The sequence below is a fragment of the Pelophylax lessonae genome (genome assembly GCF_965119305.1).
Source record: "Pelophylax lessonae genome assembly, chromosome: 13".
NCBI lineage: Eukaryota > Metazoa > Chordata > Amphibia > Anura > Ranidae > Pelophylax > Pelophylax lessonae.
In genome coordinates, this window is record NC_138780.1 from 16,090,559 (window position 1) to 16,115,302 (window position 24,744).

The 24,744-nt window shown below is 46.0% G+C and overlaps 1 protein-coding gene across 3 annotated transcripts in view; it reads left to right on the forward strand.

Moving 5' to 3' along the window:
* The window catches only part of MEF2D (myocyte enhancer factor 2D), a 310,867-nt gene that overhangs the window by 224,925 nt on the left and 61,198 nt on the right, over positions 1 to 24,744 (forward strand). For all 3 annotated transcript variants that reach the window (XM_082275253.1, XM_082275255.1, XM_082275254.1), the window contains exon 4: positions 2,384 to 2,587. In XM_082275253.1, the coding sequence (XP_082131379.1) occupies positions 2,384 to 2,587 (204 nt within the window). The remainder of the gene's footprint in view (positions 1 to 2,383; positions 2,588 to 24,744) is intronic.

A 24,744-nucleotide genomic window follows, 5' to 3' on the forward strand; every position in this document is an offset into this window, starting at 1 on the left:
CAGTCCTGTGTGTATTGGTGTAAGGCAGTCTATACAGAAAGCACAGCTGCTGTGAGAGAGCCTAGGTTGTTAGGCTGGGGGGACATAGGGAATTCAGGTAGGAAAATGAATATTTAATGGCTTATTACACCTTGAATCAGATTGATGAGCAGAGAGAATTGTATAAGGGCATTTGATGGATTTTAGCTACCTACCAAGAGGATGAAACAATAATAAAATTAATTTGCAACTTGGATGTAGGGTCTGTGCATTAATGCTTCTCGGAGTATGAAGGTGTCGGATGCTTTTTAAAAGCGAAGGCCCCCCAGAATGGTTATCTCACTTATGGCTGGATGGTGGTAAGCCAGCTATCCTTTTGACTTTCATATCTCAGGGTTTTTTAGAAGGGATATGGGTAGAGGAAATTTTGGTAGAAGAGTAGAGGGGATTTTGGTAGAAGGGTAGAAGTGGAAGGGTTTTTGGAAAACTGGTAGGAAGGGATTTTGGTAGGAAGGGATTTCGGTAGAAGGGTACCTAGTAGGAAGGATCTTGGTGGAATGGTTGGAGGATTTTGGCAGAAGGCTACAAGTAGATAGGATCTTGATGCATGGATAGAAGGGATCTCGGTAGAAGGGATCTCGGTAGGAAGGATCTTGGTGGAAGGGTTGAAGGATTTTGGCAGAAGGCTACAAGTAGATAGAATCTTGATGCATGGATAGAAGGGATCTCAGTAGGGAGGATCTTGGTGGAAGGGTTGAAGGATTTTGGCAGAAGGCTACAAGTAGATAGGATCTTGATGCATGGATAGAAGGGATCTCGGTAGAAGGGATTTTGGTTGAAGGGTAGAAAGGATCTTGGTGGAAGGGCTGAAGAAATTTTGGTAGAAGAGCTTTTGGTTAAAGGGTAAAAGGGATCTTGGTGGAAGTGATCTTGGTAGAAGGGTAGATTGGATCTTGGTGGTAGTGATCTTGGTAGAAGGAGTTTTGGTAGAAGGGTAGAATGGATCTCGGTGGAAGGGATTTTGTCACTAGAGTTCCTGGTGCTGCTTCCAACATTAAAATAGAAACCCTAAATGAATGATAGTTAGTTTGCTAAAGCACTGTGTATCATAAATGGTCACATTTTTTTTTAAACTACATATTCGCTTTTTTTGTGCTTTGTTACATCTCAGTGCTGTTGATGTCATGCAGCCTCTTTGCAGGATCTTCCTGTCTATATGCACTCCAGCCATGGCTGCATGGCATTGGCATGGTGACAACAGTGGACCAGGCTTGCTTCATTTATGTTGAAACTGCCACTTGTAGTCCTCATCAGAAGCCCTTCTGAGCTGAGCAATAGGGGGTGCAGTGTGAAGATGACATGGAGATGCGGGGTGAGGTTTAAGGGTTACAGAGTGACATGGGGGGTTCAGGGTGAGGAAACTGGGTGACAGGGAGGGGTGTAAGCGTTGAAGAGTAATATGGGGGTGGGGGGGATGAGGTTCAAAATAAAGGTTATACAATTACATGGGGATGCAGGGTGAGGAAGCTGGGTGACAGGAGTGTGGTGTAAGGGTTTCAGAATATGGTGTAAGGGGTAAATGATGATATGGGGCTGCAGAATGAAGAAGCTGGGTGATGGGGTGTATTCTAACGCTGATATGGGGGTGCTGACTGAAAGGGTAAGGTGGAGAATTACATGGGGGACAGGGGGGTGTATAGTAAAGAAACTGAATAACCGGTGTAGGAGATGCATAGTAAGGAAATTGAATAACCGGGGGTATAGTGTCACATTGGCATTGACATGCCGGGTTGAGGAAGCTGGGTAAGGGAAGATGAGGTGTAAGGGTTACAGAATGACTTAGGTTTGCTGGGTGACGGTGGTGCAGTGTAAACCTTACTTTTCACCACTTTATTCCAGCACCCTCACCCCCATATCACCATGTAATCCCATACATGGCACCCCCTCCCACCCAGGTTTTTCACCCAGCCTTATTACCCTGCAACCGTTACACCACATCTAACACCATGCAACAATTTTCAAAACTGATTTTTAGTGTACATGGAGTTCAAAAAAAAAAATCACAAAAATTGATGAATAAGTGCTCAACACGTAGTTTGTAATGGAATCTTCATTTCCACCACACAAGCAAATGGTCAGGCTTTGTTTATTGGCCACACTTGTAGAACAGGTGGCTTGGATAGCACAACAGGTGCTCTTTTTGTCTGTAGCACAGCTGAACACAATAACCCATCTCTTTGGTAGCTCAAATGAAGGGGGATTCACAAGGGTGCACAAGCGTAGTGACAGCTGCACAAGCGTGTAATTTAACCCCTCCGCTTCCCCTTTCGCTCTGTGAAAAATGTTTCCAACAAGTTGCCGTGACTTTAGACGACCTTTTGACGCCTCTTCTCTCTCTCCGCAGGTGACGTTCACCAAGCGCAAGTTTGGTCTGATGAAAAAGGCCTATGAACTCAGCGTCCTGTGCGACTGCGAGATCGCCCTCATCATCTTCAACCACACAAACAAACTGTTTCAGTATGCCAGCACCGACATGGACAAAGTGCTGCTGAAATACACAGAGTACAACGAGCCTCACGAGAGCCGGACTAATGCAGATATCATAGAGGTGAGCACTTAACTGTATGTGTGATGCAAAGATAACGGTTGGTCTGAACATTCCTTCGATATTCTGGAGTGTTTTCTAAAGCATACCCAGAGCCATAGAGGTTCTTCCTCGATCCCCTTCCTACCTGGGCAACCCATTATTCTTCTTGGTGCTTCGTTCTTTGGAGACCTCAGAATAGACTTGTAATGCTAATGAAGAGAGGGGGACATGTCTGACCTGGTCTATTGGATTACAGCAGCCATTCTCATCCAGGGTTCCATGGGACCCTAGGGTTCCTCCAGTGGTAGCCAGAGTTTCCTTGAGCCATGGTGGCCCTTCCCTGAACCATGTCCTTCTCTACCCACCTGGACAACTCAATATTCTTCTTGGCGCTTCATTCCAGGAGACCTCAGAATAGACTTGTAATGCTAATGAAGAGAGGGGGACATGTCTGACCAGGTCTATTGGATTACAGCAGCCATTCTCATCCAGGGTTCCATGGGACCCTAGGGTTCCTCCAGTGGTAGCCAGAGTTGCCTTGACCCATGGTGGCCCTTCCCTGAACCATGTCCTTCTCTACCCACCTGGACAACTCAATATTCTTCTTGGCGCTTCATTCCAGGAGACCTCAGAATAGACTTGTGATGCTAATGAAGAGAGGGGAACTTGTCTGACCAGGTCTATTGGATTACAGCAGTCATTCTCAATTAAGGTTCCATGGAACCCTAGGGTACCTGTAGAGGTTGCTAGAGGTTTCTTGAGCTGCGGCCACACCACTTCTCAGAGCCAGCTGTAGTACACCATTGATCTTTTTAGTGATCTATAAGGAGGGCATTTTTCTCACTAACCCACCAATAAATTGCTTTTAGCAAGGGTTACCTAAAAATTATTTCTAGGGTTCCATTGAGGTAAAAAAATAATGGAAAAAGGCTTGATTAGAGTGCCTTGGACAACCTAGTCATACTCTGTTATTCATTGACGAGGGGCGTGGCTGACCTGGGCTGTTAGATTACAGAATGGCACTGGACAGCCTGGTCAGACTCTGGTGCCTATAGAGGAAGGAGAGGGGGGCATGTCCGAGGAAGAGAGGGGCTTGGTTTACCAGACCTGTTAGATTAGAGTTTGGGCAGCCTGGTCAAACTCTATTGCCTATTGAGGAAGAAAGTTGGCATGTCTGGGGAAAAAGGGGGGGGGGGTGTGTCTGACCAGTCCTGTTAAATTAAAAATGCCCCCCCGTTACAGGATGACCAGAATGTCACCCTTGCAGTCGTACTGCTGGCTCTGCCAAGTGGCATCGGACCTGAAACTTTGCAAGCCCCATCAGATAGGAGGTCACAACTCAAGAAAGCCCATAGCCACCCCTTGAGGATCCCTAGGGTTCCAAGGAAACCTAGTTGAGAATTGCTGGTCTAGCATCTAACGAGCACTAAAAATGAATTCGGGAATATTGGAAAAAATGCATCTTGTGTTGGCGGCCGATGGGAAGAATGGTCAAAATACCACCTTTACACACAGCCTAAAAAAAAACCTGATGTTGTTCTGCTGACTCTGCCAAGTGGCATTGGACCTGGAACTATGCAGGCACCATCAGTTGGAAGGTCACATCTCAAAGAACCATTAGCCACCCCTTGAGGATCCCTAGGGTTGCAGGGAATCCTAGTTGAGAATGGCTGGTCTAGCATCTACCAAGCACTAAAAATGAATTGGGGATCAATGTAAAAAATGCCTCATGTGTTGGCAGCCGATGGGAAGAATGGTCAAAATACCACCTTTACAGACATCCTAATGTTGTTCTGCTGGCTCTGCCAAGTGGCATTAGATCTGGAATGCAGGCACCATCAGATGGGAGGTCACAGCTCCAATAAAAACTCCTAGCCACCCCTTGAGAAACCCTGAATGACTGGTCCAGTGTCTACCAAGCACTAAAAATTGATTGGAGATCAATAGAAAAGATGCCTCTTACGTTGGTGTCCAGTGGAAAGAATGGTCGAAATTCCAGCTTTACCTACAGCTTAAAAAAATTGGTGTTGTACTACTGGCTTCTGCGGTCTGTAGTATTGGCCCTGGAACTATGATAGGCTCCATCAAATGGGAAGGTAAATCAGCCAATACTCAAGGAACCCCAGCACCCTCTGGAGGAACTCTAGTTGAGATTGGCGGGATTACAGAATGGCACTAAGCAGCATGGTCAAACTCTAGTGCCTATAGAAGAAGGAGGTTGGTGGAGATATCCGAGTTAGAGAGGGAGAGCCTGACTAGGCCTATTAGATTAGAGTTTGGGCAAACGCTGTTGCCTATTGAGGGGGGTCCATTCTTGGTACCTATCACATTGCTCAACCATAGGTAGACACACAAATGCAAATTCTATAACAGAATAGGTGAGCTAAGGCTATGAAAATGGTTGTCTATTTTACGGAACATCTACAGTACTTCTGTTTTATAGCATTCAAAGGTGTCCTCGCTCATCGTACAGCCTTGGTACACAAATCTTTATTTGTTGTTTTTACAAAAATAGCAGGAGACATTTTTAAGACCAGGGCAAGCTGAAGACAGGGCGCCGTTGTCAATATTTGCGTGATTTCTTATAATTATATAGTGCTACGATTTTGGGTTGTGGGAAGAAACTCACATAAACACGGGGGATGAAGTACAGTCCATGCAGATAGGTCCCTGCCGGAATGCTAACCGGGGCCCCAACACTACAAGGAAAGCGTGCTAACTACTTATCCACCATATATAGTACATATATACATTTTTTCTTTGTTACAAAATGCAAGTATTTCTCCTAAAATATTTTAAAACACACCACTGTTTGTGTCTTGCATATCCCATAAGGTCAATAAATGGCCTGACCTTGTCCGGGTTTTATGAACGTCCCCCAGTCATTTTGGTTTGCATCATGGTAGATCATTTTTAGAGTAGGTTTACCGCAGAGGATTGTGGGAGTTTTATAGAGAGCCTCAATACGGCTTTCAGAACAGCTGTGCTTTGCATTCCATTTTTCTATATTTTTTGCATCTGAAAGTTTGATTGACATTTTAAAGCCGAAACTGAATTTTAAATTTAGGCCTCGGTTCACCCTAGTCGCAGTGATGGCGAACCTTGGCACTCCAGATGTTTTGGAACTACATTTCCCATGATGCTCATGCTCTCTGCAGTGTAGTTGAGCATCATGGGAAATGTAGTTCCAAAACATCTGGGGTGCCAAGGTTCGCCATCACTGCGGGCCTAGTGCATGCGGAACACGCACGTGATTCGCACAGGATTGCTGGATCCCCTTAATGTGCTCCCCAGGTTTAGTGTCCCCATCACTTGTGGTTCGGGAGCAGTGACATGTCAAGCTGACCAAGACTTCCCATAGACACCAATGTTAAATGGCTCCGAGTGGGAGCTCCCATTGATCTGTATGGGGAAATGGTGCCACCCAGCCCGGGTAACTGGCAGAGTAGCGATGAACAACGTCAATTTCGCAGTAGCTAGTGTATTTACATGCGCACGGACTGTATCGTCGGTCGAGGAATTTGACATGCATATTCCCGAGTGCACTGGCATCCGCGCTGAAGTAATCAATGATGTGCTGCGCATGCACAGTGTGTGCAGATTTGCAGAACAGCTGATGCCACGTCCCAGGAAGTGACGTGGGTTTGACTTTTCAACATTTTGTCCAAACACAGGCAGTGTCGGGCCTCTGCAGAGAGACCGCTGCTTCCACTTAGCTGATTGCAGAGCTATAGGTCTGACTCAGCAGGAACCATGCCAGACCTCTGCAGAAAAACCACTGCTTCCACACAGAGGGCAAGGGTCCTTTTTCTGTTGATTTTTGGCGGTGAAGAGGCTTTTCTACTCAGGCTGTGGTTGCTTTTTTTTTTAAAATAAGGAACTGTAAGACATTTAACATCTTTTGTTTTTATTGCACCTGGAGTGTATTTTGCTGACTTAAACTGAAAGTTTAATTGGGCTTTAAAACGTAGGCTGGAATTTCCTACATTGGGTAAACTGATTTCCGACTCTCATATCAGACGTCCAATAAAGATTACAGGGCAAAACACCTTTGCTTTTTTAGAATGACCTCTGTGTACACATTCATAGATGCAATAAGGAGAGACTTTTCACACTCTTTTTCTAGTAAACTCAAAGTTTATATTTATAGTGTTTGTGAATGTGTGCACAGAGGTCATTTTTTTTTAAAGAAGCCGAGGTGTATCGCCATGTAATCTTTATGGCACGTCCGATATGAGATTTGGAAAGCAAGGAAAAGCCAGTTTTAGGCAATGTAGGAAATTCCAGCAGAATTTTTAAAGCCCACATGAGCTTTCAGTGTAAATCCGCTACATACATTCCCGGTACATCAAAACAAAAGGTGTTCAAAGTCTTACAGTTCGTTATTTTTAAAAAGAAGCCACAGCCTGAGTAGCAAAGCCTATTCCCTGCCAGAAATACCCTTCTCTATGTGAAAGCAGTGGTCTTTCTGCAGAGGTGTGGCAGGCTCTTTGCTGAGTCAGACCTATAGCTCTGTAATCAGCAAAATGGATGCAGTGGTCTCTCTGCAGAGGCCAGATGCTGCCGGTGTTCTGCCGAGAGCTCCACCTTGCCGAGAGCTCCAACCTGCCGAGAGCTCCAACCCCGCCGAGAGCTCCAACCCCGCCGAGAGCTCCAACCCCGCCGAGAGCTCCGCCCCGCCGAGAGCTCCGCCCTGCCGAGAGCTCCACCTTGCCGAGAGCTCCACCTTGCCGAGAGCTCCAACCTGCCGAGAGCTCCACCCTGCCGAGAGCTCCAACCCCATCACTTCTGGTGACTCTACACCAGGAATAATTGGAGATTTTGAAGACCTATTGCGCTGCAATCAGCAAAATGGATGCAGTGGTTTCTCTGCAGAGGCAAGATGCTGCCGATGTTCTCCCGAGAGCTCCAACTTTGCAGAGAGCTCCAACCTGCCGAGAGCTCCAACCACGTCAATTCTGGTGACTCTACACTAGGAAGAATTGCAGATTTTGACCACTTGGTGTTTTCACAGAACAGGCGGCAGCGTATACACTCCGGTACACGCTATAATTAGTAGACATTTTTAGTCCGCCGGCTAGTAACCAACAACATGGCTACCTCCAAGGTGGCGGCAACTAGCGGACGAACTAACAACGTCCACTCATTATAACGTTTACCGGAGTGTATACGCTGCCGCCTGTGGGGTCGAAAGCTCCAATTATTCCTGGTGTAGAGTCAGTCGGAAGTGAAGTGGTTGGAGTTCTCGGCAAGTTGGCATTTTTGGCAGAACACTGGCAGTTAGCAAAGATCATGTACCCTGCTCAATGGAGAGCTCTATGAGAGGGGGTCTGTTAAACCGATAGCTCTGCAGTCAGCACCGTGGATGCAGTGGTCTCTCTGCAGAGACCTGAAGTACCCTTTAATTAAATGAGACCTAGAGCTTTGTAATCAGCGCCATGGATGCTGATGTGCCCCCTATTGAGTGAGACCTAGATCTCTGCTATCAGCACCGTGGAGGCAGTGGTCTCCCTGCAGAGACCTGACGTGCCCCTTCTTGTGCGAGACCTTTAGCTCTGTAATTGGGATGAGCTCAGGCTTGTTCAGATCCTAGTCTGAACCCACCTGAGCTATCCTTTCAAGAAGCTGCCACTGCACAAAAGCCAATCATAAGCCTCCCTTGTATACGTGCGGGAGTGGCTGAACCGCTTAGAATTGCCTTTGTGCAGTGACAGCTTGCTGGTTGAGTAGCTCTAGTGGGTTTGGACTAGGATCCAAACACGCCTGAGCTCATCCCTACTCTATCAGCAAAGTGGAAACAGCGGTCTCTCTGCAGGGGCCTGACATCCTTCCTGCTGAGTCAGACCCAAAGCTTTGCAAGTGGCAAAATGGAAGTGGTGGTCTTTATGCAGACGCCCAACATGCCTCCTAATGAGTGAGAACCATAGCTCTGCAATCACTAAAGTAGAATCCGCGGTCTCTCTGAAGGGGCCTGACATCCGTGCTGCTGGGTCAGACCCATAGCTTTGCAAGCGGCAAAATGGAAGTGGTGGTCTTTATGCTGATGCCCAACATGCTTCCTAATGAAAAAGACCTATAGCTCTGCAATCAGCAAAGTAGAAGCAGTGGCTGACACGCTCCCTGCTGACTGAGACCCATAGGCGTGCGCACAGGGTATGCCTGGGTACTACTCACCCTATGCACATTAGCACTAATTCTCTGTGTGCCGGTGGTAAGATGGGAAAGATCTCCCGCTTACCGGCTCTGCCACAATAGAAGTATTTATGCGCTTCTCTTTCTGTGTGTTGGCTGGGAGATCAATGAGCTGGGGTCAAATCAATGTACACACACACGTGTTTGAGCTTTAGGGTGCACACCCTAATGGAATGCTGAGACCCATAGCTCTGCAATCAGCAAAGTGGAAACAGTGGTCTCTCTGCAGAGGCCCCACAGGCTTCCTAATGAGTGATACTTTTAGCTCTGCAATCAGCAAAGTAGAAGCAGCGGCCTCTCTGCAGAGTCTTACATGCTCTCTTCTGAGTGAGACCCATAGTTCTGCAATCATCAAAGTGGAAGTAGTGATAGCTATGCAGATGCCCAGCATTCTCCATAGTGAGTAAAAACTATATCTCTGCAATCAGAAAGTAGAAGCAGTGGTCTCTCTGCAGAGGCTGACACACTCCCTGCTGAGTGAGACCCATAGTTCTACAATCATCAAAGTGGAAGTAGTGATCGCTATGCAGAAGCCCAACATGCTCCATAGTGAGTGAGACTTGTATCTCTGCAATCAGAAAGTAGAAGCAGTGGTCTCTCTGCCAAGTCTGATATGCTCCCTGCTGAGTGACACCCATAGCTCTGCAATCAGCCAAGTGGAAGTGGTGATTGCTATGCAGAGGCACATTTGCGTACCTAAATGTAAACAATCGTGCCGAGAGCGTGCTCCCGGCGCAGTTACTGCCGCCGAACGGAAAGCTACTTGCGATCAGGAGCTTTCTGATCATGTGACCACTGTGACGGTCAGTCACGGTGGTCACATGATCACAAACGCCACCCCGCCTTATGGCATCGGAAATCCCTTAAAGGGGTGGGAGCAGGAGAGGACTGAGCTAGGGGGCAGTGGAGCAATTCCCCCCCCCCTTTTCGGGCCGCTTTGATGCCCTGCAAAAAGGCTTCACCGCTTCTGCCACAGACATGCCTACAGGGTTCCAGGTGAAGAGAAGTAAAAAGTCCCCATTGCTGACTTAGTGCGGGATGAAGACGAGGACAGAGCACAGGCCCCCCCCCCCCAGCATGGATGGTGTAAACTGTGTCTGAGCAGAGGCTGGTTCCATGCCCCATTAGAGATTCTCCTCCCCCAGGCAGCCCAGCTCCCCCCCAACTGCCCCCTGCTGGCCAGGTCAGGAACCCGGATTCGGCCGGTAAGTAGAGAGTACCTGGAGCGGAGCTTCAGCCTGGAATGGGGGTCAAGAGGAGGCCGGGAGAGTGGGAGGGGGGACTGAGGTGCTGCACCATGGGCCTCTGGTTTGTACTTGCCCCCTGGGCCGAGAGTTGCGAGCTTCAGCCTGGAATGGGGGTCAGGAGGAGGCCGGGAGGAGAGATAGTGGGAGGGGGAACAAATTGCTGCACCATGGACCTCTGGTTTGTACTTGCTCCCTGTGCCAAAAGTTGCCAATCAGCCCCTGAGTGGGAGACCCCGGTGTTACAGGGTTAAACCAAAAGTTCACGTGGACTTTAAGACTGGAAATAGTTAACAGTCTTCACAATATGACTTTATGGCCTTTGGCGGCCTTTGCACGGCGGCGTCATAACCCAGCAGTGTGACGTGAGCTCCCATTGTGGGGTGACACAGGAAAAGGACAGGGGCTGGGGGGAGGGGAGAGCCATCATCGCTCTGTCTGCGGATAACGCCAGAGCCCCGTCCAGCAGAGTAATTAGCCCAGATAGCGTCCATTATGGTTTTAATCAGCACAGCCTTTTAGAGACAATTGGCTTGATACCTTCTGCTTCCAATGCTATCGCTGGCAAGGCAGCGAGGAGGAAAACGTGTTGTTTTAATGATAGGAGAAGCCAGCGCCAATCCAGAGCGCATTTTATCTGCCAGATAACACGCTGATTAGGACTCGGTGCTTGTAGGGTCTCTAGGGACATTCATGGCTCCTTGCCTTATAAAGGAAACCGAGGTCTATCTGTAAGGAAAGTTCCGTGTTGTGTATTATAAACCTTGAAAAATAACATTACTTTTTTTTTTTTTTAATAAACTTTCATGAAAACACCAGGGAAATTACTCCGATAAGTTTTTATTTATAGCTGGCAGGCGGCGATTTTCATCGCGGAGACCAGATCCCTGTGACAGTGCTGTATTTTGGCCTAGGCCAACAAGGCCCAGGCCTAGGGCGGCACTTTGCAGGGGGGCAGCAAAAAAGCAACCCCCCTCCCCCTGAGACTCTTTTGGCCACTGGTTGCTAGAGCCGCCTCACCCACCTCTCTCTCACCCCCCTCCTCTCTCTCTCTCTCACTCAACCTCTCTCTCTCACCCCCCTCCTCTCTCTCTCTCTCACTCAACCTCTCTCTCTCACCCCCCTCTCTTTCTATCCCCCCTCTCTTTCTCTCTCTCACCCCTTCTCTTTCTCTCTCTCTCTCTCTCATCCCCCCTCTCTCTCACCCCCCTCTCTCTCTCTCCCTTTCATCCCCTCTCTCTCTCCCCCTTTCACCCCCCTCTCTCCCATCCCCCTCTCTCTCATTCCCCCCCCTCTCTCTCATTCCCCCCCCCTCTCTCTCTCTCTCTCTCTCTCTCTCTCTCTCATTCCCCCCCTCTCTCTTCCTCCCCCCTCTCTCATCCCTGTTCTCTCTCTCTCCCTCCCTCCCTCCCCCACCCCCCTTCTCTCTCTCATCCCCCTGTTTCTCACCCCCTCTCTCTCTCTCCCTCCCCCCTCTCTCACGCCCCCTCTCTCTCTCCCTCCCAATTTCTCATCCCCCTTCTCTCTCCCTCCCTCCACCCCCTCTCTCTCTCTCTCTCTCTCTCATCCCCCCCTCTCGCTCTCTCCCTCTCTCCCCCTCACCACCTCCCCTCTCTCTCTCTCACCCACCCCCTCTCACCCCCCCATCTCCTGAGATTTCAGGGGTTCATGCTGGGAATTGGAGTCCTTCAATTTTGGAGGGAGTCACATCCGTTAAAAAGGAAGGAGTGGGGCAAATTTACATAGGAGGGGGAAGGGGGTGCCCAATTTTAGTCTTGCCTAGGGCAGCACAAAACCAAAATACACCACTGCCCTGTGAGTCGGTTTGTAAGCTCGGTAGAATACGGTGACGGTTCAACGGTACTTAAAAAAGCTGGAGTAAAAAATATAGAAAGAAAAAGCAACAGGTGACACTGTTAAGTTGACCTTGCGGGCTTTGTGATAGGACTGCGTTGGGCGGGTAGTCTAGCACAGTCCCACTGCTGGACAAGATTAATGCCTCATCTCCTACCTGGCTGGGCTCATGCCACCAACGTGGCATTGAAAAAAGAGCACAGCATGCATTTTTTTTTTTTCAACACAGTGCGGCGCAATCCACAGACTCGCACTGCGCTGCGGCCAGTAGAGCCTAAAAAAAATGTGTGGCATTAAAATAAAGTTTACATGTGGAAAGAGAGAGGATGAAATGCCGCACTCCCAAAAAAAAACAAAACAGCCCAGGTGTAAAGGGAAGTAGAAGCAGCTTCAGCGCGACTCCCCCAGGCCATGCTCCTACGTGTTACGTCCCGCCTGCAGGGCTTAGTCATGACTATGCCCTGTAGGTGGGGCAAAACATGTCGGTGCGTGACCTGGGAGGAGTTGTGCTGAAGCTGCTTTCAGTGTTGTTCACACGTGGGCTGTTTTTTTTTTTTTTTCCCCATGGGGTGCAGCATTTCATTCTGTTTCTGTGCATTTAGAACAGAGATGGGAGCTCTTACGCCAGCACCTAATAATGGGAGTACTATAGGTCTTTGCTTAGAGTGGTGCCCAAAGTTATTGAGGTTTATTTCATGTGAAAAGAGAGAGGATTAAATGCCGCACTCCCAAAAAAACCCCAAAAAAACAGCCCAGGTGTAAAGGGAAGTAGAAGCGGCTTCAGCCCGACTCCTCCCAGGCTATGCTCCTACGTGTTACGCCCCGCCTGCAAGGCTTAGTCAGGACTATGCCCTGTAGGTGGGGCGTGGCCTCGAAGGAGCTGTGCTGAAGCCACTTTTTAGTGTCGTTCACACGTGGGCTGTTTATTTATTTTTTCTTGGGGTGTAGCATTTCATCCTCTTTCTTCCCACATGTGCATTTAGAGCTGAGATGGGAGCTCTTACGCCAGCACGCCACCTAATAATGGGAGTACTATAGGTCTTTGCTTAGAGTGGTGCCCAAAGTTATTGAGGTTTACTTCATGTGGAAAGAGAGAGGATTAAATGCCGCACTCCCAAAAAAAAACAGCGCAGGTGTAAAGAGAAGTAGAAGCGGCTTCAGCCTGACTCCTCCCAGGCCATGCTCCTACGTGTTTCGCCCCGGCTACAGGGCTTAGTCATGACTATGCCCTGTAGGTGGGGCAAAAAATGTTGCGGTGTGGCCTGGGAGGAGTTTCAGTGTTGTTCACACATTGTTATGTGGGCTGTTTATTTTTATTTTTTTCTTGGGGTGCAGCATTTCATCCTCTTTCTTCCCACATGTGCATTTAGAGCTGAGATGGGAGCTCTTACGCCAGCATCTAATAATGGGAGTGCTATAGGCTTTGCTTAGAGTGGTGCCCAAAGTTATTGAGGTTTATTTCGATAAAGTTTGTTTAAAAGAAATGAACAGTGTGATGTGCCCTGTCGGCACTGCTGTCATCTTGCCCCAGACAAGCGGCTGCCTTCGGACACAGCCGTTGGTGTAAACCAACCATAAACTGTGTATAAATTTAGGAACAAAAATTGCTGCACGAGTTCTCTTTCTTCCCTTTATTTTCTCCCGTTGACCCAGTAACACAGTTCTGTCGTAGGGTGACAACACTTACCACACTGTAACTATGAAGCAGCACAGTTGTCACCCTAGAACAGGAAGTGTGTTGGGATTAAAGAGAATCTCCCCACACCTTTGCAAATCTTCATAATATAGGGTAAAGCTCTGTAGTTTAACACGGTGAGCAGGACAGGGCTGAAAATGATGCGCAGGACACAAGATCGCCCCCTGGGCCTTTAGGTGGATCTAAATGCTGGGAGGCAGAGATGGGCTTTCTGAATCTTGTGATTGGCTGTCACAACGGTCACATGATCGGAAGCGCCAATCGCTAGTATGCATCAGGAGCTGCCTGCGACAGCTTAGTGATTGCGCTGAGAACGCGCTTTTAGCATAGCAAAGCCACTCCCCGGATCCATATGTGCGTTAGCTTAGCATTAGGAACTTTATTTACAGTTATCGGGAACAGGTTAACAAATAGAAGAAGTTTGTTGTTAAGGTGTACATATTCCTCTCTCTTCAGCTTCACAGGCTGTGATCATCATTCTTCCTCCAGTGTGATAAGAGGCGGGCTCTCAAATGTAAACAGCAGTACTGTTTATATTTGTGATCGCTGTGATTGGCCATCACAGTAACCACAGGTCACAGAGCCACTCTGCTTGGTTCTGTGCCTTTTATGATTTCCACTGCCTAATGATGGCAGGATCATAGGCATTGTGCACATGCCAGCTTCTCACACTCTGGGACAAGGACATTTTATAAACGGGCACTCAAATCTGCAGTGCTCCTGCCTTTCCCTACCATTCCGTGTTAGGATACCCGCTGCTGTGGTTAAGGAGTGTGTGACACCACTGGGTGCCCTATGATGGTCCTATTCCAGCTCTTGTGTTTTTCTACTTCATCCTAGCTGGTGATCACTAATATTGGTTGGTTAGTATAGGTAACGACCCTGTTACTCCAAGTGGCCGGCCAGCTTGCCATGAAGGTAAGGTGAGTCCTCTGGCAGCCTGCTTACGGGAGAGTAGAGCATCGCACTCCTCCTGCTGAGTCTGTGACATCCGACTTCGCTCCAGGGATCGATTCCTCTAGAGGGATCAGGTCACCTAAAGCTCAGCATTTTTTTTTTTTTTTAATGACCGTATCCAGGCCTTGCCTGAAAGGAAAGCGGTAAAAGAAGGCTCAATCTTTGTGCAGTCCATGGATTTTTGGTATCTGGGAGTTGGCTCACACAGAGCAAAAGCGGCCTAAATACATATAAGGGACCTGTTTAACCTGCTGAAGGATTTGTAGTTCTGTCTGGCCACTTTTGTGATTTGCACACATCTGCCAGAATGCATAGCCAGGAGGATGACACCACTTTTTGTTGGAGTTAAGGAATATAGTGGTGTCACTGCTCTGCCCCCAGCTAACAAAGCATACATTTTGTTGATAAATTTGAACCCTGAGTAGGTCCTGGGCCCACTCACATGGATAGAATCTTGGTATTGGTCCCAGTAAGCATAGCCTCCTGATGTCAGTCTCCTAAAAGATCTTCTACAGACACTAATGCCCTGTCGTTGGTTGTGTGACTGGACACCAGACTCTTGCAGGCTGCACATATTTCAGCTAGATTTCTGCCTCAAAATCAGGGGTCTTCAAACTTTCTAAACCAAGGGCCAGTTTACTGCCCTTCAGACTTTGAGGGCCGGACTGTGGCCAGTGGGAGAAGAAAATGTCCTGGCATCAGTGGGTGTAAACAATCCCTCATCTTTAGTGTCATTGGGAGGAATAGTGCTCTATTGTTGGTATTGTGCCTCATCGTTGGTGTCATTGCTCTCTCAATGACACCAACAATGGAGCACAATTCCTTTTTTTGACACCAACAATGGGGCGCTATCCTAAGAAAAATTGATTGTGGGGATGCCAGCACCTACCAACAAACTCACAACCTGTGAGGAGGGGTGTGTAGGCATAGACCCACCAAACTATGGGACTTTGTAGGCATTGACATAGGGTGGCGAACATAGATAATATGGACCAAAAGGTAATAAAACATCAACTTTATTGAAACATACATGACACAATTGTTAAAAATTGATGATGCAACATATACATCATAGCAAATAAAGACATACATGGAATATACAAAAATAGGTACATATTAACCAAAGGCACAGTAATGGAGGTCACCAGGGTCCTACATGTTTCGCCGCCATAGTGGGCTTCTTCAGGGACCAGTGGTAATTGTGACCTGTTTTATGGTTCAATGATTAAAAATTGAAACATATGTCCATTGACGGCAAAAAGGGGCCCGGGATAGCGGACAGCCACATGGGGTAAACCAGCCCAAGTCACGTAGTGACAAGGAGCATCATGTCTCCAGGGTATGGCAAGTAGTGGACCGGACTGGGGCCAACAGCAGATAAATAGTATGCCACAAAGAGGACAAGGAATATAGAAATCCAAGCCTCGAAGCTCCAAAGAGATCAATTGCAAAGAAACCTTCCATGTGGCAAAGGAACCGCAGCGTCCGCTAGTCGTGTCCGGAGGGGGCGCTATCCATCATTCGTTTGATCCCAATGACACCAACATTGGGGCACAATTCCTTCCTTTGACACCAACGATGGGGCCTCATCATTAATTGCTCCTAATGATGCCAACAATGGGGCACAATTCCTTCCTTTGACACCAACGATGGGGCCTCATCATTAATTGCTCCTAATGATACCAACAATGGGGCACAATTCCTTCCTTTGACACCCAATGATGGGGCCCCATCATTAATTGTTCGCAATGACACCACCAATGGGGTACAATTATTTTCTTTGACACGAGCGATGGGGTCCTGTCGTCAATAATTGCTCCCAGTGATACCAACAATGGGGCACAATTCCTTCCTTTGACAACAACGATTGGGCACATTTTTTTTTTTTACACCAACAATGGGGCGCTATCCATCATTAGTTGTACCCAATGATACCAACAATGGGGCACAATTCCTTCTTTTGACACCAACGATGGGGCCCCATCATTAATTGCTACTAATGATACCAACAATGGGGCACAATTCCTTCCTTTGACACCCAATGATGGGGCCCCATCATTAATTGCTCGCAATGACACCACCAATGGGGTACAATTATTTTCTTTGACACGAGCGATGGGGTCCTGTCGTCAATAATTGCTCCCAGTGATACCAACAATGGGGCACAATTCCTTCCTTTGACAACAACGATTGGGCACATTTTTTTTTTACACCAACAATGGGGCGCTATCCATCATTAGTTGTACCCAATGACACCAACAATGGGGCACAATTCCTTCTTTTGACCCCAAGGATGGGGCTCCATCATTATTTCCTCCTAATGATACCAACAATGGGACACAATTCCTTCCTTTGACACCCAATGATGGGGCCCCATCATTAATTGCTCGCAATGACACCACCAATGGGGTACAATTATTTTCTTTGACACGAGCGATGGGGTCCTGTCGTCAATAATTGCTCCCAGTGATACCAACAATGGGGCACAATTCCTTCCTTTGACACCGATTGGGCACATTTTTTTTTTACACCAACACACCAACAATGGGGCGCTATCCATCATTAGTTGTGCCCAATGACACCAACAATGGGGCACAATTACTTCTTTTGACACCAACGATGGGGCTCCATCATTATTTGCTCCTAATGATACCAACAATGGCGCACAATTCCTTCCTTTGACACCAAGGATGGTGCCCCATCATTAATAGCTCCCAGTGACACAAAAAATTGGGCACAATTCCTTCCTTTGACACCAACAATGGGGCGCATCCTTATTAGTTGCTCCAATGACACAAAAAATTGGGCACAATTCCTTCCTTTGACACCAACAGTGGGGCGCTATCCTCATTAGTTGCTCCCAATGGCACTAAAAATTGGGCACAATTCCTACCTTTGATACCAACAATGGGGCACTATCATCATTAGTTGCTCCCAATGGTACAAAAAATTGGGCACAATTCCTTCCTTTGACACCAACAATGGGGCGCTATCATCATTAGTTGCTTCCAATGGCACAAAAAATTGGGCACAATTCCTTCCTTTGACACCAACAATAGGGCGCTATCATCATTAGTTGCTCCCAATGGCACAAAAAATTGGGCACAATTCCTTCCTTTGACATCAACAATAGGGTGCTATCATCATTAGTTGCTCCTAATGACACCAACAATGGGGCATCTACGATGGGGCTCTATTATCATTAGTTGCTCCCCAATGACCCAACAATTGGGCACAATTCCTTCCTTTGACATCAACAATGAGGCGCTATCATCGTTAGTTGCTCCCAATGACCTCAACATTGGGGAACGATTCCTTCCTTTAACACCAACAATAGGGAGCTATCATCATTGGTTGCTCCCAATGACACCAACAATGGAGCACAATTCCTTCCTTTGACACCAACAATGGGGCCATATCATCATGGGCAAAATTGTGCGCTTTCCCGACATAAAACGAGCTACCCTTTAGCAGGTGAGCGGCCGTGCCATTAATTCTTAATGGCACCCCCACTCATCTTCTAACATGCAGCATGCGTTTCAGTGTAGCGCAATCTTGCAAAAGAGTCAGGGACTTCTTTTACACGTTTCCCACTCCTAGAGCAGCCCATTGAAATGAATAGGCTGCCCTACACGTAATGTGAAGGAATGCGCAAAAAATGTGCATGCGCTCTGTTCCACCTACATGGTGTGAAAAGTTTGTAACGATGAGGGTTTCCTGGACTTGGGGTCACTGTGATTGACTGTGAAGAGATTGGCAGCACACCCCTTTGACTTAAGATGGTAAACAGATAGGGAGCTGTCAGTGACAGCACAGGCACTGTGCTGAAGGTGCCAAGTGAGCGTGCTCCCAGCATAAACAAGAGACGCCAGCTGTTTGCATATGTGTGGCTGCTTGACGTTACAGCCCACTGTTGTGCTGCCAAATTAAGGGGTTGAAGTGAGCTGAAACAAGCATGCAGCCAGTGAAATGTGAACTCTCAAATTTCCAACTTTTTTTTTTTTTTAATCCAGCAAAAGGCAGACCAATGTAATGTGGTAATGTGCAGCTGGGTGTGGCCATAGCAGGGTTAAGTGCGTCCTTGCAGCTTGGAGAAGGTGGTTGTTTTGTGGGCGGTTCCCCGTTCACCCTTCCATCCCCGGCAGCTGGCAGTGAGTCAGCCGGGCCGGTCCCAACCCCCCCCCCCCCCCTCCTCATCGCCTAGCACAGCCACGCCAACAAGTAAACCGGAGCTGGCACCCTTTTCTAGTAATTTCCTCCTACAGCCTTTACTCACTGCATTTTCTACCATCTCATTATGGGCACATGGCTGTGCGCTCTTCCCCGCCGCAAGATTAAAGGGAGCAGGGCGCTTATTACTCGGCGTAGGGGCGAACTCCTATTTAAATAATTCTCTCTCAGAAGGCCCGGGAGTGATCAAACGTAACATTTTAACTCTATTAGGTTGGAGGTGTGGGTGGAAATTTGTTTACCGGCAATGACTGTTTATAAGAAAATATGAACACCCTTCGCTGTTGACTTAGAGCAGGAATCAGTAGGTTCTAGTCCGCGGGTTTGGAAGCTCGCTCGGCTTAGCTGTTACAGGCCCCCGGTGGGGAGGTTGGTTCCCGGCACAGTAGATCCAGTTACGAAAGGGCCACTCAATGCCAGTATGTGGACCTTTGGGCCAGAAACTTCCAATCAGGGATGCATAGTCTGCTTGAAATAGACATGTCCACAGAGTTCAACCAAATACATAAATGAAAACCCTACATCCACTGAACCCTAAACCCACATTCAATCTAAAGGAGTGGTTCACAACTGTCGGGCCATGGCCTGTTGCCAGGACGCAACCTCCCTGCTTTCAGCCAACTGCAAATCCCCTAACCTCCCACAGTGCCTTCTAGCTTCCATAGTGGCCTGCTATGACCTTTAAACTCCCACAGACCCCCTTTGAGAGCCTTCAGTGCCCACAGTACCAACCAGCTCCCCGGTAGTTCTCCTTAGCTTGCTGCAGAGCCTCCCAACAGCCTTCACCGGGCCCTGCAGTCACTCAAAGTGCCCCTGCAAAGCTCCCAGCCTCTTGGAGAGTGTCAAACTGGTGGCCCTCCAACTGTTGCGTAACTACAAGTCCTATGAGGCATTGCGAGGCTGACAGTTACAAGCATGAAACCCACAGGCAGAGGCATGATGGGACTTGTAGTTCCAGCAACAGCTGGAAGGCCACCAGTTTGACTCCCCTGCGCCTACAGTTTTCCCCTTTAGCTTCCTTTAAAAACCTCATCCCTATACAGGGCCCTCAAGTCAACTTCAGATTCGTCCAACTCCCTTCAGAACTGCCATTCAGAGCCTTCCACCACTTAAATACATTTTGTACTCCCATAATTGTATGAGTATGAACTTTTTTTTTTATCTTTATTAGGGTATGAAAGGTTTTCTAAGAATTTACTGGGTCCTGGTCTCAATATGGTTGAGTACCACTGGTCTAAAGAAATGTTTCTTATCCTTTGTCCTCTAGTATTCCCAACAGGCCATGTTTTAGGAATTTCCCTTAGATAAAATAGCAGTCTTAAATACCAAGTGATTGACATTGTTTAAAAGCATCTGTACAAGGTGAAATCCTGAAAACCTGACGTGTTTGGGTTCTTGGTGATTGAGGTTGCAAACCATTTTTAGATTTAGAGGTAGAAGACAAAAAAAATTCTCTAATATGGGATGCCACCATAACCACCCCCTAGTGCCCATTATACCCCCCCCCCCATTGTCTCTATTATGTCCCTCCAGTGCCCCGTTAAAATTGCTTTCCATCTTCCTCCCTTCCATATACAGAGCAGTGCAGGGAAGCGGCAATTAATGGGGGTGGTGCTTTGGCCAGAAAGGGAAGGCTCCCTTTTTGAAACTCCTGAAAGTTTCCGTTTTACTGTAGGATTGCTTCAAAAATTTCTCTGTTGATCCCAGTTACATTGCGGCTGCAAGGAGGTTCTACAAGGACTCAAAGTACAGACCCCCTGCCTTTTAGTTTGCTGAGTACTAGGTGGTGACAGGGTCTCTTTAAGTCTGTTTTCTCCCCACAACTAGGATGTCCATTAGACATCCTAGATGTCCCTCTAGTGCCACCATCCTGTGCCCCATCAAAATTGCTTTCCATCTTCTTCCCTTCCATATACAGAGCAGTGCAGGGAAGTGGCAATGAATGGGGGTGGTGCTTTAGCCAGAAAGGGGGGAAGGCTCTCTATTTGAAACTCCTGAAAGTGTCCGTTTTACTGTAGGATTGCTTCAAAGATTTCTCGGTTGATCCCAGTTACATTGCTGCTGCAGGCAGGTTCTAAAAGGACTCAAAGTACAGACCCCCTGCCTTTTAGTTTGCGGAGCACCAGGTGTTGACAGGGTCTCTTTAAGTCTGTTTTCTCCCCACATCTAGGATGTCTATTAGACATCCTAGATGTCCCTCCAGTGCCACGTCAAAAGTGCTTTCCATCTCCCCCCCCCCCCCACCTCCATATGCAGAGCAGCGCAGGGAAGCAGCAATGAATGGGGGTGGTGCTTTGTCCAGAAGGGAAGGCTCCCTATTTGAAACTCCTGAAAGTGTCCGTTTTACTGTAGGATTGCTTCAAAGATTTCTCAGTTGATCCCAGTTACATTGCAGCTGCAGGCAGGTTCTACAAGGACTCCAAATACAGACCCCCTGCCTTTAGTTTGCGGAGTACTAGGTGGTGACAGGATCTCTTTAAGTCTGTTTTCTCCCCACATCTAGGATGTCTATTAGACATCCTAGATGTCCCTCCAGTGCCACCATCCTGTGCCCCGTCCAAAAGTGCTTTCCATCTCCCCCCACCTCCATATGCAGAGCAACGCAGGGAAGCAGCAATGAATGGCGTCATGGTCTCATCCAGTAGAACTGATTATTAACCTGATGCCGCCTACATAACACATATGTGCGACGGCAAAAGGGGGGGCTTTAGCGCCCACATGCCGAACATATGTGTCATTGGGTGACTGATGTTTCTGTTCTGAGTACACTCCCAGCACAGAGACCAAGCTGTGGAAGACAACTCTTGTTCCCCACTAACGGTCGGTATCCAATCATGTGACCACTGCGCCAGCCAATCAGTGTCACAGTCGTCACGTGATGGTCTATCCTTCTCGCCCTTCCGGACGTTCAAAAACGTTTAAAGGGTAGGTGGGAAGATTAAGATTTAAAGGGATCTTTGACATCAGATACTTCAAGCTGCGTTTAGGCAAGGCTCAGTACCCTGCTCAGACTATGCATGTGAGTTCCCAAGCACCACGCACAAAAACGCGCACCACGACGCATTGTTGTGCAAGGAATTGAAGTGTCATTTTGTCACATTTTGATTAAAGCTTTAAAAAAAAAAAGCATACACAAAAACAAAGCTAATGGCCAGCGGGGACTTTTAAGAAACACACAATATTAATTAAAAAAATATTAATTAATTAAAATTATTAATTAAAAATAATTAATAAAAAATGTGTGTGTGTATATAATAAATATATATTTATATATATATGTATGTGTGTGTGTATATAAATGTATTACATAGAAATATATAAAATCGGATTATAAACAACCATTACAATGTAAATTCATCAGTAGAAACTGTAGAAAAAAATGAAGTACAAATTCATAAGAGATATGACTTTATTTATTGCAAACACTCCAAAAAAAAAAAAAAATCAGGCTCTTCTCATACAACTTTTTGGGATAGTTATTTGGACGTTGTGGACCATTTATTGGTCATACAAGAAGATCCTGATTACTGTAATAATCGTAAGTTATATTTAGGAAGGGAGTTAATCTATTCCAAACACTTGGTGCTGTGTCGATCTCAACGCGTTTCATGAAATCTGTAATTTGCTTCATCAGGAGAAGCCCAGGTATGAATCTAAGAACAAAAAAAAAAAAAAAAAAAACACCTAAAACAAACACCCCGTGCAAAAAAAAGGGGGAGGGGAACTCCCTTCCTAAATATAACAACTTACGATTTATACAATAATCAGGGTCTTCTCGTATGACCAATAAATGGTCTACAACATCCAATCAACTATCCCAAAAGTTGTACGAGAAGACCCTGATTTATTATTATTATTTTTTGGAGTATTTGGAATAGATGAAGTCGTATCTCTTATGAATTTGTACTTCATTTTTTGTACAGTTTCTACTGATGAATTTACATTGTAATGGTTGTTCATGATCTGATTTTATATGTATATGTTTCTATGTAATACATTTATTCATTTTTTATTTATTTTTAATTAATATTTTTTTATTAATATTGGTTGTTGATGATCGGATTTTATATGTTTCTATGTAATATTTTTAATATTATATATATAATTTTTTTTTAATATTGGTTGTGTCTCTTAAAAGTCCTGTGGGCCATTATCTTTGTTTTTGTGTACAATTTTGGGACTGACACACACTCCTACTCCATATATATCAGCCTTTCTTTTTCTTGCAAATAAAGCATACACTGCGATGCGCTGCAGTGCACTGCTTCTACCCAATGCATACAAAAAACACAAATAAAATAATCCAAAATCACTATACCGATATCCTGTAATTCTCTGCACAGTAGGGATCAGGGCTGTAAGCTTAAGGGCCCGTGCCCTTAAGCTTACAGCCCTGATCCCTACTGTGCAGAAAGTTATGGGAGGCCCGTATGGAGGTTTTGGATTATTTTGTGTTTTTTTGTGTCGTGATGTAAAAGGCGAAGGCCGGCTAGACAGGGGTTAAGCCAGGTTCTCGCGCTCAGCAGGCGAAGGTGGCGATGTTTAATTAGCACCATTCCACCGCCCTCTCCGCCGCAGTGCTCTTGCATAGACCCATTTGAATTCTGCAGAGTCTTCCAGTTAAAATGTCAGACCTGAGACAGGCAGGTGTGCACAGGGGCGATAAGGAAGCGTGAAAGAGAGGTGTGCAGATGGCGAGCGGGGGAGGGGTGATCACCCACCTCCGTCCCAGACACCCAAAGGGCTCATTATCAGAGAGGGACACATTGGGACTTCGTTAGCCAACCTTATGAGTGCAGAAGCTCCTCCAGTAATCTGTACTGCTGATGACAGCCAACCAGAAGCTCCCTTTCTCACCATTAATTTCAACATTCAAACTTCCAGTTATGATATGGGAGCCAATCTAAAGCTGGCCATACACTACACAATCTGATTGTACAATAACTAAACTGTCTGCTTTATGGGGGCTGTACAAGCTTTGATAAATTACCGATTTAATTTTTCTATCCATCTCTTCCTATAGGAATAATGGATCAATAGGCGACAAACTGTTTAATCTGTATGCCACATATAGGGAAATGGATTTAGATCGATAAGTTATTGATTGCATTTCTGTTTCTACCATGTAATCTCGTAATCTGATCAATCAAAATCCAATCGAATTTAAGAACCGATCGATTCAAAATGATTAATATTTCACCTTGGCCGACTGACTATATATATATATATATATATATATATATATATATATATATATATATATCGATCTCTCTCTCTCTCTCTCTCTATATATATATATATATATATATATATATATATATATATATATATATATATATATATATATCTTTCTCTCTATATATATATATATATATATATCTATTTATATATCTCTATCTATCTATCTATTATATATATATATATATATATATTTATATATATATATATATATATATATCTATATATCTCTATCTATCTATTATATATCTCTATATATCTCTATCTATTTATATATCTCTATCTATTAAATATATATATATATATAGATAGATAGATAGATAGATAGCAGAGACCCTAGAGAATAAAATTGCAATTTTTTGTGCAGCCGTTTTTCGAACGCAGTTTTTTGGGGAAAAAAATATCACTTTAATGAATTTAAAGAAAAAAAAAACATAATATGTACTCCAATTTTTTTTAATATGAAAGATGTTAGACCGAGTAAATAAGATACCCAACGTGTCACGCTTTAAAATTGGGAACGCTCGTAGTATGGCGTCAAACTACGGTACTTCTCCATAAGCGACGCTTTAAAAATTTCTACAGTTTACCAGTTTAGAGTTGCAGAGGCGGTCTAGAGTTAGAATTATAGCTCTCGCTCAGACATTCGCGGTGATACCTCATGTGTGGTGCGAACACCATTTACATATGTGGGCGTGACCTACGTATGTGTAGGGGTGCTTTACATTTTTCTTATTACATTTTTTTTTTTTTTTCACAGTTCCTAT